At 35.5% G+C, this 18,559-nt stretch overlaps 1 protein-coding gene and 1 long non-coding RNA gene across 2 annotated transcripts; both read right to left on the reverse strand.

The window, feature by feature from the left end:
* Positions 1 to 5,884: 5,884 nt before the first annotated feature.
* On the reverse strand, positions 5,885 to 6,776 carry LOC114284353 (uncharacterized). Its single transcript, XR_014334525.1, has 2 exons — positions 6,641 to 6,776; positions 5,885 to 6,225 (listed from the first exon to the last, which is right to left on the reverse strand). It is a non-coding gene; the product is annotated as an uncharacterized LOC114284353 (long non-coding RNA).
* A 313-nt stretch (positions 6,777 to 7,089) lies between these two features.
* On the reverse strand, positions 7,090 to 7,770 carry LOC145795642 (uncharacterized). Its single transcript, XM_082880488.1, has 2 exons — positions 7,540 to 7,770; positions 7,090 to 7,485 (listed from the first exon to the last, which is right to left on the reverse strand). The coding sequence occupies exons 1-2, from the start codon at positions 7,768 to 7,770 to the stop codon at positions 7,090 to 7,092; spliced, it is 627 nt and encodes a 208-aa protein (XP_082736614.1).
* Between the last annotated feature and the right edge of the window lie 10,789 nt (positions 7,771 to 18,559).

Genomic DNA, 18,559 nt, shown 5'->3' on the forward strand with positions numbered 1-18,559 from the left:
AGTCCTAAATATTGGGTGTTCTACCTGGAGCTACTATTCTAGATAATTGTTGCTTCTGGAGCTGTGAACCATGAGGACCTTGTTGAGCAAGTGAAGAAGTTGTTTACCAAATTGTGATCGGATCCAACCACAACTTCTGAATTAGTTGCCAAAGGGCCAGCAATTTTTTCAGGATTTTTTGTGTTAAAATCCTTTGGTTTTTTATTTCTCTTATTTTTTCTTTTTTTCCTTGGATTTGACAGTGGGTGTTTTGGTTCACTTCTTATTTTTTGTATTAAATGGGGGAGTGGTGAGAGAGAGAGGAGGGTAATGTTATTTTGTGGCTTTGTATATAAGGTAGTAATTTTTTGATTGAAAATTGTGAATTCAATTTTTGGATATGTTATTTTGCGGGAAAATTAATGTTATATTAAATTGAATGCGAAAGTGAATTAATGCTATATTTGTTATTTGAATGGGAGTTATTATTTCATATTAGTGTTATTTAGTTTTATTATTGGTGTTCTTTTAGTTCAATCACATAAAATTAGCACAATTTCAAAACAAAAAAAAAAGAAAGAAAAAAGAAATATAAGACGGCGTTTTTAAAATGCCACTATAACGGTTGGAATTTTTAAAATTAAAAAAAACCTATGAAGGCGTTTTAAATACGTCGCTAAAAGCATAGTGACGTCACAGTATTGTTAGGGCAGGACATTTGGCGGCGTTTTTAAAAACGCCGCCTATACTAATACAGCGGCGTTTTCAAAACGCCATAAAGTTATAGTGACGGCCGCGTCGTCGGCGTTTGGTACTAAACGTCACAAAAATAATCAGCGACGTTTTTGATACCTATAGCGGCGTTTTTTAAACGCCGCTAAAAGCCTAATTTCCAGCAGCGTAATTTAAAATAGTTAGTCAACTTATATAGTGAAATGTGGTTTACTCACGGAGCGACGTGAGACTACCATTGAGCTTCCACAAATTCTATTTGGTTTATCAATCTCAAGTTGAAATTTAGTTAAATAAAGTAAGTTGTGTAAATAATAATTAATAATCCGCACAAGCTAATAAAATTCTTCAATATATGGTTGCTTGGATCTCTCTTGAGGGTTCTGGGTTCGAGTCGTGGCAGTGGAATGGAATGTTTTGTCTTTTTTATTTTGGTGGTTTCATATTTTAAAAACTCTTATTAGACCAATTTTTGTTTGTTCTAATAAATTTTTTTTTCATGTTTTTATTTTACAAAAAAAAAAAAAAAAAAAAAAACTTTTTAGATGCATCTAAATATAATTGAAAACCCAAACAACATGTGTGCACTTTTGTTCATATTTTTGTTTGCCTTTTGCTATTCCTTTTCATATTTTAGTCAATTTTTTTTATAAAATTTTTAGATGCATCTAATCTTAATGTATCTAAAATTTTTATATTTTAAATAATTATTGTAAGTAGATGGTTGTTTTTATTTTAATTAAATTAGTTTCCATTTTTTCAAAAGATAAATATGGTGACAATTTTGATATTATTATTAAACCAATACATTAAATCAAAAAATCCAAGACAAAACATTTCGTATGTTAAATGTATCAATTACACATTAAAATCTGAACAACCACTCATTAGATGATCATTATTCAAACACATAATAAAAATTAATTTGGTAAAATAAATAAATAAATATATGTTTAAAAGATTTATCAATTTTACACAATTTTATATTTGGTGGATAGAAATAATTTTCAAAAATTTAAAAATATTTTTTTGACATTTTTTTTGGGTCAAATTAGTTTATATTTTATTAAATTGATGATTTTGCTCTTCAAATTAGGCAAAGGTATCTTTAATTGTTCTTATTTCAAATAAAATTTAAAATTCAAGGTCAAACATGTCATAATTAAAAAGTCAAAAACTAAAATGACACGAATCCCAAACCATAAAGACGGTTAGTGTAATTGACTCATTGTTCTTAGCTGAGTTTACTACCCAAGGCATGGGCTTCGTACTCCTCAAGGTCCCCAATCATGGAGTGAATCTAGTGTTAGACATTTGTTTTCTATTATGACTTGGACTCTATCATATGAGCTAATACTAAAGTAATTTGTTAATTTATTATGTTTCTAATTTTTGAAAATTTTTATTTTTTATTTCTGGTATTTAAAATTATTAGTTGGTGTTTAATGAGGACATTAGTTTGGTTAGAGTTGGGCAAACATCCATTTGACTGGTTAAAATTGAACGGGCTGAATCAATTTGTCATAAAATGGACTATTTCAATGATCTTAGACAAATGCATAGGGGTGTAAATCTGGCCCGGCCCAGCCCGACCCACTCGGGCTCCTGCCAAAATTCGGGCTGGCCCGGCTTGACCCACGGGCCAAAAAATTAAGCCCAGGCCCTGGGATATTCGGGGCTTGGGCGGGTCGATGGGCCGAGCCTCGGGCTGGCTCGATGGGCCTAGGCTTAGCCTTAGGCTTTGGCAAGCCTGGCCATTTTTTTTTAACTTTTTTTATCAAAATTTTATTATTTTCCACTAAAACAAGCATTGGGCCTCGGGCGGGCTGGCCTTGAGTGAGCCTTAAGCATGCCAATGGGTTGGGCCACGGGGCGAGTCAGGCGGGCCGGGCTTCAAAATGATGGCCCAGGCCCAAGACCATGGACTCGGGTTGGGCTTAGGCCCAAACGGGTCGGGCCATTTTTACTCTCCTACAAATGCGGATGCTTTTTTTTCAAAACGCCTAAGTTCAAATGGATGGTAGATGGGAGGCCACCCTACCCAGAGTCCAGAATCTCTCCAACTAACCTCTCAAACCCTTTCTCCAATCAAGGGCTAGGATTTAGCCACGTCACTTTGAAGAGGATGTACGGCTGAGATCAAATTAGCTTTAAAAAAAATAAAAAATTGGATTTCACTTCATTAGATAGCAAAACATAGCTTCCTTTCCATTCACTTTTTCCCTCCCTCTTCAGCTCTAGTAAATGACGATGCCATCTCCTGACACCGAAGGTGGCAAGTCCAAGTCGGTGACGAACATCGATGGTCTCTCCCTCTCTCCCTCTATCTTATTCCGAAGATTTCAGCCGCGATCTCTCTTGAGCTCTGGTGAATGACGACTTCATGTCGTGACACTGACGATGGCAAATCCAAGTCGATGGTGAACATCGACGATCTCTCTCTCTCTCCCTCTGTCTTACTTCGAAGATTTCAGCCACGATTTCAGCCGTTTACCAAAGTTAAGGTAATATGTTTTTTCCCGTTGTTTCCCCCAAATAATCTGCCATTTTCAAAGCTCACTGTTCAAATTATGGCAACTTGTTCTCTTTGTTCTATTGTGGATCATCAGCATACTGGAGTCATGTAGAAATTCTGGCATACTATTCTCTTTGGGTTGAAATGTTTAGTGAAATGGAGAATGTAGTTGAAGTGGTGATGTTCTCAAATGCATCACTTGGTACATGAAATAGGCTATATTTTTGCTGTTTAGTGAAATGTTAGAGGATTACTCGTAGTTCCTCCAGTTTTTGCTGTTTTCATTTTTGCAAAGCTATATTTTTGTTGTTCCTCCAGGCTATAATTTTGCTGTTTAGTGATGATGTTCTCAAATGCATCACTTGGTACATGAAAGAGGCTATATTTTTGTTGTTTAGTGTAATGTTGGTACATGTTCATTTTGTAATTAAAATTTTATATTACTCATATGGAAGATTGGAGGAACTATATACCAAGTGAACTAGTAAATGAAACAGGCTGTAAATTAGTTTAGTGAAATGTTTACGTTACTCATATGGAGATTGGAGGCCATATTTTTGTTGTTTTGCACTTATGGAGTCTATGAATGACAAATACTAACGTTAGAGGAACTATGTACTATTGGAAATACAACTTTAGTGGGCAGAGTTAGGCAAATTGTAGTTGACAAAGTAGAAAACTAGGTTATGCATAATATTCAGATGTTACTGATCTTGAATTTGTGTGCAAAATGGTAAATGTAGCAATTCCTGTCACTACAAGAAAAAATACTTTTGGCGACCACCTATTTTTTTGGGTCGCAAATAGTCCACTTTCTGCGACTAAAATTTAACTTTTGGCGACCACAATTTGTTGGTCGCAGAAAATCACCTTTTGGCAACCAAAAAAAAAATTTGGTAGCGGAAAGTATACCTATTGGCGATCAAAGGCTTTTTTGGTCGCGGAAGATCACCTTTTGGCGACCAAAAAAAAGTTGGTCACGGAAAGTATACCTTTTGGTGACCAAAAAAAAAAGTTGGTCACGGAAAGTATACTATTAGTGACCAAAGCCTTTTTTGGTCGCGGAAGATTACCCTTTGGCGACCAAAAAAAAAAGTTGGTCGCGGAAAGTATACTATTGGCGACCAAAGGCTTTTTTGGTCGCGGAAGATCACCTTTTTGCGACAAAAAAAAAGTTGGTCGCCAAAAGTATACTATTGGCGACCAAAGGCTTTTTTGGTCGTCGAAGATTACCCCTTGGCGACCAAAAAAAAAAGTTGGTCACGGAAAGTTATGGCGAGATAAATTTTAAAAAAAATGATACTATTGTAATTACATGCTATTTTTCTGTTTAGGCATTAAAAGTTTTATAAAATAATATATAACCCAATTTTTATGGGTTATATATTTTTTTTGCCAAATATGAATAAGAAGTATGTTATTGGCAGAGTGGATTGGGTGCATGGTGACTCTGACCTTGGTCAGGAGTTCAAGTCCTAGGCAACACAAAAGAATTATTTTTTTGGGTCAAGGCGTTGATTTTTGGCGACCAACTTATCTTTGGTTGCTAAAAGTTTACTTTTGGCTAATATGAATCAGACTTTCTGCGACCAAAAAAGTTGGTCACGAATGGTCACTTTTAGCGACCAAAGGCTTTTTTGGTCGCAGAAAACTATCTGTGACGAGGCTTTAGCGACCAACTCGCGACCAACATATTTTGGTCGCGAAAAGGTTTTAGTGACCAAATATGGTACTTTTCGCGACCAAAATGTTGGTCACGAAAAGTGTTTTTTCTTGTAGTGTGTGTGATGTTTTTTTATTTGATATACCTTAAATGGTCTATGTTGCCCCTTTTAGTTAGGTCGTGCACTTTTTTAGTGATGCTTCTATCTGTTTTGCATTCATCGAAGGTTGTTCTTTAGGTTAGAAAAAAAAAATATCTAAGATTGCAAAAGAAAAAAAGAAGCAAGAACATCTTTTTGATGGGTTGGACTCTCTAGCAAAAGTTGTGGAAATCTAACTAGGTCATTTGGTGCCTTGATGTGCTTTTCTATGGTTGAATGAAGGAAATTTTCCTAAGAGATGTCTTGATGTACTTTACTATTTGATATTTTTTGTAGGTCAATGTCAAGCACAAATGCAAGTATAGGCAACATTCATGAAGTTAGATTCGACAACCGCAATTGTCGATGTGACAGAAAAGCTATGGTTAAGATTTCTTAGTCAACGGATAACCCAAATCGCTTATATTTTGTATGACGCCATTCATTGAATGGCTGTAAGTTCTTTGAGTGGTAGATCCCTCCACATATGCAGCATAATTTGAAGATGGTCGAGAATGATATTCTTGAAGAATGAATGGATGTCTTGTCTACTCTTAGAGAAGTAATTATCTTGAATAGGGACCTCAAAGACATGACTGTGAAGAGTAAGAAACAATATAGAGACTTGGCAATGGTAATCGGAAGATTTGGTGATAAATTGAATTACACCTTTGCTTTTATTGTTCTGCTGTTGGTAGTAGCTTGTCATAGATGAGTGTTATACCAAATCATAGAGGGTTGTGCAAGGGAATATCCCCTTCTGTAAATAGTGGCCTACTTTTCGTTGTTAAAAAAAAAGAATTGCCTCACATGGAACAACCTACAAAGTGGCCTGCATTCTTTGTTATTACTCATATGGAAGAAATTTGACTTTGCCTCAAATTAGAAGAATTGCCTCTTAACAGGCAAGCATTGCACACAAAAAATGAAATACATATTAAATTCTACAAGAATCCAAGTGCATTCATCTCCAAATGCTACTCAAATTTTACAACAATCGAAATGCCCTCATCTCCCCATGTTGACTCCAAAAGCCCCAAGTTTTACTACAAATGGACTAAAACATGAACTAAAAACAAAACATTCAGCAGATTCTGAAGCACAACCAACAGCAAAACATCACAAATAGCAACATCAGAGTCATCTCCTATGCTTGAAATTTGAAGTGCCTTCCACCTCTTCGTGGCCATCCAAACCCTGAAAAAAAAATTGAAATAAAACAGCAGCATTAGAGGCAATAAATTAATGCAATTACAGCACAAAAAAATAGCAAACCAACACCAAAACAGCAGCATTTTCAGCAGCAACAAATAGCAGTAATTTCAACCAAAAAAATGACAAAAAAATAGCAGCAAAACAACACAAATTCAGCAGCACTTTCCAACACAAAATAACAACAATTTAGCACCATTTTCAGCAGTAACAAAAAAATTAATTTCTGCACAAAAAATGACCAAAAAACAACAGCAACACAGCACAAATTCAGCAGCACTTTCTAGCACAAAATAACAGCAATTCAGCACCAAAACAACACCATTTTCAGCAGCAACAAACAACATTAATTTCAGCACAAAATTTAGCAAAATCAATACCAATATAGCAGCAAAAGTACCTCACTACACAATAGCAAATTATTTGTTAGTCGAGAATCTGTATTTGAGGCTTGAGAATCTTGAAACCCAATGTCATACCCACTTTGAAGTAGTGTCATAAATGTTGGTTGAGCACAATATGTCAAATTGTTTGCCTACAACGAATTCATACTATATTAGGCTTCATAACAAGATGCAAATGGCCATATTATACCCACCAAAAAAAAAAAAAAAAAAACTAATTGACAAAATCTCAGTCACATTATACGTGGGATATATGAATGAAGGAGGAATTGAAGTACCACCCATGGCAAAGGAATGAGGAGGAGGAGGGGGAACAAGTGAAGGATGAAGAGAAGTAACATTTTCATGAATGTAGACGTCTCCTCCAATAGATAATGGAGAAGGTCTCATTGTTGGAGCAACAACATGTTTTGATGAACTCACAAATTTAGCATGGGATTATCTTTTAAAAGCTTGCTTGCAATGCCAGCTCACATGGACCTTTTATCCTCCCTTTGCCTTTACTAGTTGGATGCTTTTTCTTCAATCCTGTTGGAATTTGCACAACATGATTATTGTCTTCAAAAGCCACTTCCAAGCTTTGAGGTTGATCATCAATACTTACTTCTCTTTCGGTACAAAAATGGGCACTTAACTTGCTTTCAACATTTGCACCTAATGAAGCGACTTGTGAACAACAAAAATCATAAGTTTTCTCAGTTTCAACAGCTCTATATGCTATTGCTCTAATTGTGGTCATCAATGTCTTATACCGTGAGGCTTGTTGGAATTTGGCGTATACTTGAATCTCATTCCCCAACTTTTCCTTCACAGCTTTTGTTCTTGCTTGTTTGGTCCACCTCTTCATAATGTATTATAAAGGAATCTCTTTCAGCTTCAATATTTCTCTCATAACCTTCAAACAGTGACTGCACAAAATCTCTTTCCTTTCAAACTTTGTACAACTACAAGGCAAAGAGCCATCCATCTTCATCTTCACTTTCCTTGCATTTTTCCCAATAGCATCAACAATTGTATATGGGCTACAACCATCATCGTATTCAATTGCTTGTATGTCTAATTCAACAGAAAGAAAATACTCATCTTGAAACTTCTCAAAAATATTTTTAGTGTACACATTACCCATTTGACTTGACATTATGAATAGTGCTCTCACCCTTGGCATATCCAACTTCTAACTCCTTGTACTGCTTTTCACAAAGTATATCCAACTTCTAACTCCTTGTACTGCTTTCACAAAGTACCCTTTCAAAATGCATGAAGAATTCATTTAAATTAAAATCAGAACGAATATAATCCTTCAAAAACGCATTAAAAGATTCACTAAGTTGTGTTGTACTCATTCCCGCAGCCCATGTTGATCCAACATATGGCCAGTCCCATTTTTCCTTCACCCCAAAAGTTAACTTCAACCAATGATTATCATGAGCATCATATGTATTAAGCATTTTCTCTCACTTCATTTTCCATTCATTTTCATCCTTAATATCAAACGTGAATCTATTTAATACACCTTTCACACCCCCTTATCTTGAAAGAGACAATTAACATGCCTTGATGCATTTTGCATCGAATACCAAGTGCACAAACGGTGACTTATGTCAGGCATGACAATGGGTATAGCCTTAGCCATTGCAGCATCTTGATCAGTAAACAAAGTTTTTAGTGCCTTTTTTGACATAAAAAAGTTTGAAATAACCATGCAAATGTTTCGGCAATCTCATCATACAACAAAGCAGCAACAAAAACAATTGTTTCTATATGATTATTAAATTCCACAAAAGATGCAAATGGCCTATGCTCTTTATTCAACTTGTAGGTAGTATCAAACGTAACTACATCACTAAATTGGGCATAATCCATGATCATTTGTTCATCGGCCCAAAACATATTCGTTATTTACTCCTTATTATCTAATTGGAAAGCATAAAAAAAACATGGATTCTCCAAAGATCTTTGTTGAAAGTATTGCGACACATTACCTACTTCTCATACGCTAAACTTTTTTTCCTTTTGGTTCTCAAGTAATTTTTTTGATCTAATTTCATAAACCCAAGACACTGCCTCCTACAAGCTTCCCTACCCATGAGTTCAAAAGACTACCTTAAACGAGGATCAGACTCTGAGGCTAAGTCTAACTGAATTGCTTGAGTTGCTGATATCTTTCTTTGTGATAACAACATATGGGCACAATCAAGAGATACAAGTTTATGGTTGTGTTTTTCTTTGAAATCAATCACAACAAATTTCCCAGTACTGACATCCAATTTAACAAAAAGTTGGGCCTCACAACTAGCCCTAGTTTCAGCTCTAGGGGTTTTTGTAAATGGATCTCACTTGTCAACCTTCCGAAATCCCTCGTTGCAAACAAAATTTTTAGAAATAATTTGTTTCGTAAACTTGTTATTCTTACAATATTCCCTTCTTATACTAAATTCCATTCTTCCTCCATATGTATTATTAAAATCATACGCACCTTCTTCCAAATCAAAGGTCATTTCTTCTTTTGGCTTCCAACTACAATCATTCCATATCCATATGAAAACGCAACTGAAAAGTAAAGGCAATGAAATGGGAGAAGTATCAATACACAATAATAACTTCTTTTTTTTTTTTTTTTTTTTTTTTTTTTTTGAGGAAACAAGCCCACCATTCCACTATTACTTCCCTGTTATAAGTTTTTTTTTTTTTTTCCCCTCCTATTATAAGTGACATTGCCTACTGTGACTGTTGACTATTAACACAAAAATCACTCCTAATTACTATTTGGAAAGGTTAATGATAATATATTTGGATAGGAGGATCAAAACCTTAAAACAAAAGGGAAGGGGGGGGGGGGAATTTCCTGCCATTGGAATTGGGGAAGCAAGCCTACCATTTCACTTTTACTTCCTTGTTATAAGTTTTTTTCCTCCTATTGTAAATGACATTGCCCACTGTGACTGTTGACTATTAACACAGAAACCACTCCTAATTATTAATTGGAAAGATTAATGATGACATATTTGGATAGGAGGATCAAAACCTTAAAACAAAAGGAAAAAAAAACTCCTGACATTGGAATTGTTTTCCTGTTTAATCACACAAGAATGGCTACATTTAGAGTCCCGGCAGTGGAATTTATGCGTTTTGTTATTATGTCCAAATTCTAGTAGTATTTTTAATTTTTTTAAAATAAATCACTAACTAATAATAAAATAACATATGAGTCAGTAAATCGTACATCTTTACGCTTTGTTTGTTTTAGCAAAAATATATCTAAAAAATATTTTCATATTTTCTCATGTTTGGTATAATGAAAAAAATGAAAATCTACAAAAAATTATTTTCCATGATCAATGGAAAACAAGCATATTTGGGCAAAAAATAATTTTCACTTTTAAAATGTGAAAAACGTTTTCCGAACTAAAATTTTACCAATATCACCACACTACTGCCACTACCACGGTCACCGTCACCATCACCACCACCGTCACCCCACCACCATGCCACCACCCCCACTTTCACCTTCATTCCACCACCACCACCAAATATAGAAAAATATTTTCTAAAAATAATTTTTTGTAAAAAATATTTTTTATTAAAAAATATTTTCTACCCAACGGAGTCAACCCTTCATGGGGCACATTATTCACTTACAAATTAATCTTTCAATAAAAAATAAAAAAAAATATTCCCAACCGTAAGTGGTATGTTAGAAATTAATAACATGACACTTGTGTGATATTGATCAGTTATAGAACTACATACTAATGTTTTGAAAATCGGACTGATCAGTGAATCGGAAATAGTCAGGTGGATGGATCACTAATTCAACCATTAGGTCAAATCGGATCGAACTGTGACGTCATAAATATATTAAAATTCATTTTTTAATATAAAATATATAATTTTAAAATTATTTTAAATGTATATAGAATTTTCATTATATATTTTTTAAACATCTGTCACCAAAGACAAAAAATAAAAATAAATAAATAAAACAGAAAAACTACATGAAAGAAAAACTAATACATGGCTCAATGTAAGTTCCCAATTAAATTTCATATTTATTTTACATTTTTTATACTCTAATTTCTTACTAAAACAATTTTTTTATGTGTGCTGAATAAATAAAATTTATTCCATTGAATATCAACAATCCAATTGATTCTATGTTTTAATCCCCTTTGCCAACAACAGGTATTAAAATGCCTACATTTAAAATATTTTAAGATATATATTTTTTACATAAATAAAACTACCAAATATATATGTCTATATATGTTTTGATATTAATATTGTTGGTGAAAATGTAAATTATACTTGAGTTCGACATAAAAATACGATGATACAATAAATAATATATATTTATATATACGATACATTACAAAAGACCTATCGATTTTCAAGCTAGTCGAGGTTTAGAACTCTATTCGGATAGCTTGAAAAAAATTCATCAATAGTTATCACTTCCTATTTAAACAAATGAATACAATTATGAAAACTATGAATGTAATTTTTGGAGTAGGGACTTTTTTAAATTGGGATTAAAAAGTTCATTTGACAAAAAAAATTTGGTTTTTTTTTTTTTTAATTTCTGTGAGAGAAAAAAATGAAATCATTATAGTTTGGATGAGGCATTTTGTTTTATTGACTTACTTATGAGTTGTTTAAGATGATCTAAATAAGTGTTTTTGTTAATATTTTACAAAAAGATACGTAAAAAAATAAAAAAACGATGTGACCTTGAAAAGATAAAAAAATATAATTATATAATGTACCCCAAATGGAGCCTTAATCTATTTTATCTTTTATATTTTTTTAGTCCGAACTGAAACGGCCAAACGAACCCATATATCTACATTATGATTTTGGTTTTAAGTCCCTTTATAATGTCAATTGAACTGTGATGACCGGTTTCATTGCGTATCGCTTCATTTTTGTCCCTTTTGATTTGTTTTCGAGAGCTTTTCTTTCAAATTCTGGTTCTTGTCTAACTCTGGGTGGAACGTCACTTGTTTCGGAAGGTGCACGGCCGAGTTCGGAGTGCCTAGGAGCGAACTAGAAAATTATGGGCTGCTGGGCCAAGGCCACATGTGCGGGGCCCTAGACTGCACGTGCGGGGGATGAGGCCGCATGTATGGGGAAGGGTGAGTTTTAAAGGGTTGCACATTGCCTAAATTGCAGGTGCGGAGGTGGATGTGCGGAAGGAGCCGCACGTGCGGGAGGCACGCTCCGCATGTATGGGGACAAGTGCCGCACGTGCGGTCGGGCTTGAGTCCGAGGGGCTCTGTTTTTCTTCACTTTTTGGGTTGTGTGTATCATTTTTCTTGTATCACTCTCTCACTAAAAATCATCTTCTCTCCCCTCTCTTTACATTCCATACACCCAAAACACTTAGAGTTCTTGATCCCTTTGGATCTATTGCTTTTCTACTCTACGTTCCTTCATCAAAGTTGAGGAGCAAGGCAAAAGCTTCACTTTGTACGGAGGAGATCGGATTTCTACACCATTTGATCCTAGGGTTTCATCAATCTCTTCATCAAACTTGAGGTAGGGAATTACTTAGAGTTACATATAGATTTTTGCAAGTTTTGATTAACTTTGAGAGCTCATCTTTGTCTATTTCGAAAATGGGTTTATGGCTCAAGAAATTGTTGGTTTTGTAGAAGAAATTTATCCTTGTTCCTTTTTAAAGATTTTTCTTGAAATATTAAGACATATGAGTTAAGATTGAGGTATATAGTGAGGTTTTGAAAAGGGGATGCGGAAATATTAGGATTTTGTGAAAACTTAGAAATTTGGGGGTTTCTTAAATGAAAAAGGATGGGGGCTCATGTTTGATATTATATATATAAATATATGTTTATATATATATATATATTGTTGTGTGCCATGATAAGTAAAGAAAATGGGAAATATCTTGTTTTTATACATATATGTATATATATATGTACATATTGATGGAGAACTTCTTAACATATAAAAATTGTTGAGATTGGAAGTTGATGTCTATATATTGCTATGGCTTTGAAATGATTAAAATGTTGGAAGTGCATAAATTGTGGTTATATGGTTACATATGAAACAAAAAATGATGGTAAACTTTTGGCTATTTGTTGGAATGGCATTGAAAGGTGGAAACGGAAATTTTGAATCTTTATGGAACATTTGTTGTAGCTATGATCAAAGTGGAGAAACATGAAGTCGTATGGATAATTGTTGCATTGGCATTTCTAAAATCTTGCATGTCATGAACATTGGATTGAGAATTAGAACTTTCATTGAGAATGTAATATTGTGAATGAAATCATGGAATTGTTATGGGGCAAATACGTTGGTGAGTCCGGTTAGGAGGTGTAGATGAAATTGATAAGTTGGCCTGAGTGTCCGGAGTGAAAGACCGAAAACACGCGCGAATGAGGTACCACTTCCCTTCCGGTTAGCAACCGGTAAAGTAGGGTTCTTGGTAGTGCTAGTTGAGCTACTTGCAGACACCAACCCAGGGATTACCTGAGTTGTATTTACCGCCCCTATTGATAAAAATTGGAAGTTTTATAATTATTGAGATTTCAAACCGTTATTGAAACATGGTGATTTTCAAAAGAGCATGTAAATGAAATTTCTTTTAAAATGCCATTGCATGGCATTTGCATCTAAAATTGGAAATCTTGCATAAATATATATATTTTGTTAAGGATTCTCTACTGGGCTTTATGCTTACCTTATGGGATTTTGGTGTAGGAAAAGATGTGGTGATCCTACCGAGTTGAAGGTGTGGACATATTTTGTGAAGAGTAAATAAGTCTGTTTTGTTGTGATTTATTTCACTAGCCAAGGGCTATTCATGTATGGGTCCGAGAGGCCATTGTTGTGTAACCGAGCACAAGCCTTGGAAATTGTAAGCCCATGAGGGCATTGTTTTATTTTTAGGACTTGATGTTCTACATGCTATAAATTTATGTATTTTTTATATTGTTGAATGTATAATTCGTATGTGGAACTTTTGTACCTATTTCGCTAATTGATTATGTAAAGATTGGAGACCTATCTTTATTTCTTAATGGACGTTGATTAATGTACTTAATTAGTGTTGGGTTATTTCGGGGCATTACATGAACACTGTTGTCCCTTAATAATGGGGGCTTTTTAAGAAATGTTTTAATTGACCTTTTAGGAAATATTTGAGTTTAATCATAAATATATATATACATATATATAATTTTCCAGTTTATTCTGTAATAAAATATTAAAAAAATTAAAATTACTATTTTCTAAATAGGTTGATTGTGCCTCAATGGGGCTGAAATTTAAAAAAAAAAAATACTACAAAAATTAAAATTGATATTTTATAAAATGGTTGGTCATGTGGACTGAAACAGCCAAACGAACCCATATATTTACATTATGATTTTGGTCTTGAGTCCCTTTATAATGTCAATTGAACATTGTTAAGAAATGTTTAAATTGACCTTTTAGGAAATATTTGAGTTTAATCTTAAATATATATATATATATATATATTATTTTCTAGTTTATTTTGTAATAAAATATTAAAAAAATTAAAGTTAATATTTTATAAATAGGTTGATTGTGCCTAAATGGGCTGAAATAAAAAATTAAAAAAATACTTCGAAAATTAAAATTGATATTTTATAAAATGGTTGGTCATGTGCTTAGATGGGCTTTAAATAAACTAGAAATCAAATTTTTAGAATAAAAAGTACTAGAAATATATTTGCAAAAAAACAATTTATTTAATATAATTATAAAATTTTGACATTTTTAATGGTTTTTGTGGGTACGGAAATTTTTTAGTTGGTGTTTGATGAGAGCATTAGTGTGGTATACAAATTTGGATCGATTCCTCAAGTTGAAATTTAATTAAATAAAGAAAATTGTGTAAATAATAATAAATAATCCACTGCAGCTAATAAACTTCAAGATATGGTTGCTCGGCTCTCTCTTGAGAGTCTTGGGTTCAAGTCCCGGCGTAGACACCCTATTTTTGACCCACCCTAAGACTCAGACGTCATCAATTGAGTGCTCGGTGATGGTGCATGTTGTGCTCGTTTAGAGGTTTCAGAGTTTTGGCTAAGAGCCTTGCCTCCAGGCCTCTGAACTCTTTGTTCTTTGACTCGGTTTGCGGACCAAATCTTGTTTTCTCTTCCTGGAGGGAGGGAGTGGTCTTGTAGACCATCTCTTTGTGGTCGTAGACTACTTTTTGTGGTCATAGGCCACTTTTCCCGTTTGGAGACTAGTTTTCGATTTTTGGAGCCTTTAGTCACATGCCTTGTCTCGGGACCGCTTAACATTCTCTATTTGGTGTAGTTTTTGAACCACATCTTGTTTCCTCTGCCTAGAGGAACACTGTGGTCTGGGAGACCACTTTTGTGGTTGCATACCACTTTTGGTGCTCGTAGACTAGTTTTCGGGGCATTCAACCACGTGCTTTGCCTCCCGATCTCTCGTCTTGCATCCGTTTTGGTTTGTTTTTGGTACAAACCTTATTTTCCTTGTTTGGAAGGTGGTACAAGGGTGGGAGACCAGTATTTCTTCTGGCCAACCACTTCTTCCTCTGCTAGCCAGTTTTCTTGTCGGACAACTGGCTTTCTTGGTCTTTGGGGCACCTTTTCTGGTCGGCCACCATATCACTGCATTGTTTTCATGCCCTGGACTCTCTCCCACCATGGCCAACCAGTTTTTGCTCTCAAAGGCCACTTGAAGTGGTCGGCCGACCACTTTAAGTAGCAGGCCGACCACTTTAAGTGGTCGACTGCTTTTTGACACCTTTTTGGAGATATTTTCTGGAGAACATTAGAGCCATCCTCCATACACATGTATGGAGGGATTGCCTTGGTGCTTAGCTTCTCCTAGAAGCTTTTCCTTTCCTCTTCTATAAGAGGAAGGCTCCTCATCCCTCCTCTAGGTTCAGAAAAACTCCCTTGAGTTATACATATAGCCTATATCTATACTTCTTCATTTTGCTCTTGTTTTGTGTTCAAAAGTGTAATTTTGTCTTATTTTTTCACACAAACACACACTCAAACACCATCCTTTTGCTACTGAGGTGCTTAGGAGCTAGTTTTGGTGTTCTTGGTTCGCTTTGAGCTTGAAAAAGTTGCTGGAGTTGCAGCTTTAAAGTAGGTCTTCAAGGGTGAGTCTTTGACTGTTAAAACCCCCATGTTTACTTGAGCTTTTAGCCCTTCTTGCATACGTTTTTAAGCTTAACTTCCTGCTAAAAAAAGTTCTATTTTTACATGCTTAAGATAGTTGTTTATGGTCGCTTTTTCGTTTGGGGTGATTTCCCCTCTCTTAGGCCTTGTTAGGCCTTATTTTGAGCCATCCATTTAGGCTCTTGTTGAAGCCTTTGCATGACCTTTCTACCACTGAAATCCATAGGATTTTCAGCGGTGGAAAGGTGGTTTTGGTGTCCTAAATAGGAGAGGGCCATCCCCTCTCCTTGTATTGTGTTTACTTGCTTCATATGCCTCATGTTTGAGTATCTTTGTTAAGCTTTTGTTGGCTATATCTTAGCTTGTATTTGTGGTTATTTTGCTGAGGCATACCACTATTTTTGCTTGGTTTGGTCACTCCATTCATGCTTTATACACTTGTAGTGTAAATCACACAAACTAGCTTTATGTGCTTCATGAAATAGCATGTCATTCTAGCTTATGTTGAGTCCATTTTAGCATGTTTTTGGGCTTGTTTTACCATGTCATACCTTTGTTAGGGTTTGGTTTGGTTAGCCTTTGCATGCTCCTTGCACTTGTAGTGTATTTCCATGAAATAGCCTAACATGCATCATGTTGTAACATGTCATTTTAGCATGCTTTTGGCTTAGCTCTGAGAAGACTTTGTTCATGTTTTAACATGTTTAAGGTCTGATTGTGTTGTCTTGGCCATTCATGACTTGCTTTGTATAGCCTTGGTTCAATCTAGCTTGTTAGCTTTGTGTATTGAGTCCACTAGCATGCATTACTTAGACTATTTTAATGGTTTGGCATCATTTATTATGTGATTTCAGTCCATGTTTCATGGCCATACATCCACATTTATTACTCATTCAATGCGTTGGAGGGTTGGCCCCTTTATGCCTTAACATGAACCATTGCGTATGCCTTCATGCCATAGCTTGCAGCCATCATTTCAGCGCTTATTTAGGGTTATTATGCCATGATATAACTTTGATTTTTATTGGTTAAGTCATTCCATGCTTGGTCTTAATAGGTGTAGTGTAATCAGCCTTATTTGCCTTGTATCCATCATGTCTTATACCCTCCATGCTAGCCTATTTGGGCTTCTTTCCATACATGTTTTAGACTCATTTTAACATGTTCTAGGACTATTTTGGATTGCCTTGGTCACATGCTTCATGTTTTGTATACTTGTACTACAAATGCTCTTGCTTGCCTCAAGCTTTGAGCACCATTGCATGCTTCATTTGTGTTATGTACATGATTTGGCATCACTTAACATGACATTTCAGAGCATTTAGCATTGCCATGTTCCTACCTCAATCATGCTTTAAGTGCCTTTGAGTGTTATGCATTGTTGCCTAGTTTATGCTTAGCTCGTATGCTTGCATGCTTAGGCCTTTGAGCCATCATCTCAGCATGTTTAGGTCCTTATTTTGACCTACTTGAGCTCTGTCCATGCTTAGTTCATGAATTTGTGCCATGTATTGCATGCCTCATGTGTAGTCCTCTTTGCTTGTCTTAAGCTTTAAGGACCATTGCATGCTATGCTTATGTTGATTAAGTGATTTGGCATCATTTCTTGTCTAATTTCAGTGCACTTAGTGTTGCTACACTTTCATGTTTTTCACTCTTTAAGTGTCCTTGAGAGTTGCACCTTAGTGCCTTAGTTGGTGAGCCAATTGGCATACATGTTTGTATGTGTTTTCGGTGCCTTCATTTTAGCATTATGGCCACTATTTTGGCATGACTGAGGTCTGTCCATTTCGGTTTAAGTCCATTGAGTATATGGTTTGCATGTTGTTGCATGTTTGGTGCATTGCACATTGTTGTCCTTGTTGCATTGCATTGTGCATGCATGCATTACATTGTGTTAAGAACCCTCATGATTGCCTTGCATTGAGTATGCCATCTAGTTCTTAGCATTTAGCATTGTGTATGCCATGTTATGCCTTGCATTGTGTATGCTAGGTTGCTAGTTGCATTGAGTATGCCATGTAGTTGCATGTTCGCATGCTAAGGTTGCATTATATAGCATTGTGCATGCCATGTTTCTTGCTTGCATCGTGTTTGGAATAGGTGTTAGACCAAACACGGGAAAAAAGGGATGTTTCATACTTAAAGTGATGAATCGTGCCTTAATTCTCGGCCGCTGACACTCTTGATCATACATGATAGAGTTCTAGGCCTTATGTGTTTACTTGTGCATTCATTTTACATCGAATTGTGCAACTTCGCCTCTCGGCCATCATGCATTGAAATGCACGATTGGTGGCCCGAGGTCGAGAACCACACCCCCTTGAGTTCATGACATGATAGGGAGGGTGGTTTGCATATATATCTTGCAAATACATTGCCATGCCCTTTCTTGCTCTCTGTTGCAGCAAATTGCAGTTCAGCAGCAATAACTAGCCGGCCAGCCAGAAAAACTAGCTGGCCGACCACTTTTCTGGTTTTTCAACAACCAAAAGTGGTCGGCAGGTGTCTGGAGAGACCAAAAGTGGTCGGCCACCCTCCCACAGGTTTCCCTAGGTGGAGTTTCAGTTTTCCAGAGCTTGGTGCAAGTTTCTAAGGAAAGATGAAAACAGAGGCAAATCGGGGCATCGCATTGAATTTCCGAACAAGGCGACTGAACATGCATCTAATCTTCTCCCTCCGAGAACCTCCTATTTTACTGCTTTCCTTAGCTGCCATGCTCAGATAGCTAGTTTACGCTTTGGTTTGTACTCTTAA

The sequence above is a fragment of the Camellia sinensis genome, chromosome 7, assembly GCF_055761805.1.
Source record: "Camellia sinensis isolate YWXY chromosome 7, ASM5576180v1, whole genome shotgun sequence".
NCBI classification, from domain to species: Eukaryota; Viridiplantae; Streptophyta; class Magnoliopsida; order Ericales; family Theaceae; genus Camellia; species Camellia sinensis.

What these genes read in the sequence shown, in the direction of transcription:
- LOC145795642 (XM_082880488.1), bottom strand. Translation starts at nt 7,770, where the DNA reads ATGGGTAATGTGTACACTAAAAATATTTTTGAGAAGTTTCAAGATGAG. An exon ending in TGTGCAGTCACTGTTTGAAG is followed by an intron (nt 7,486 to 7,539) that starts GTTATGAGAGAA and finishes TACATTATGAAG; the next exon opens with AGGTGGACCAAACAAGCAAG.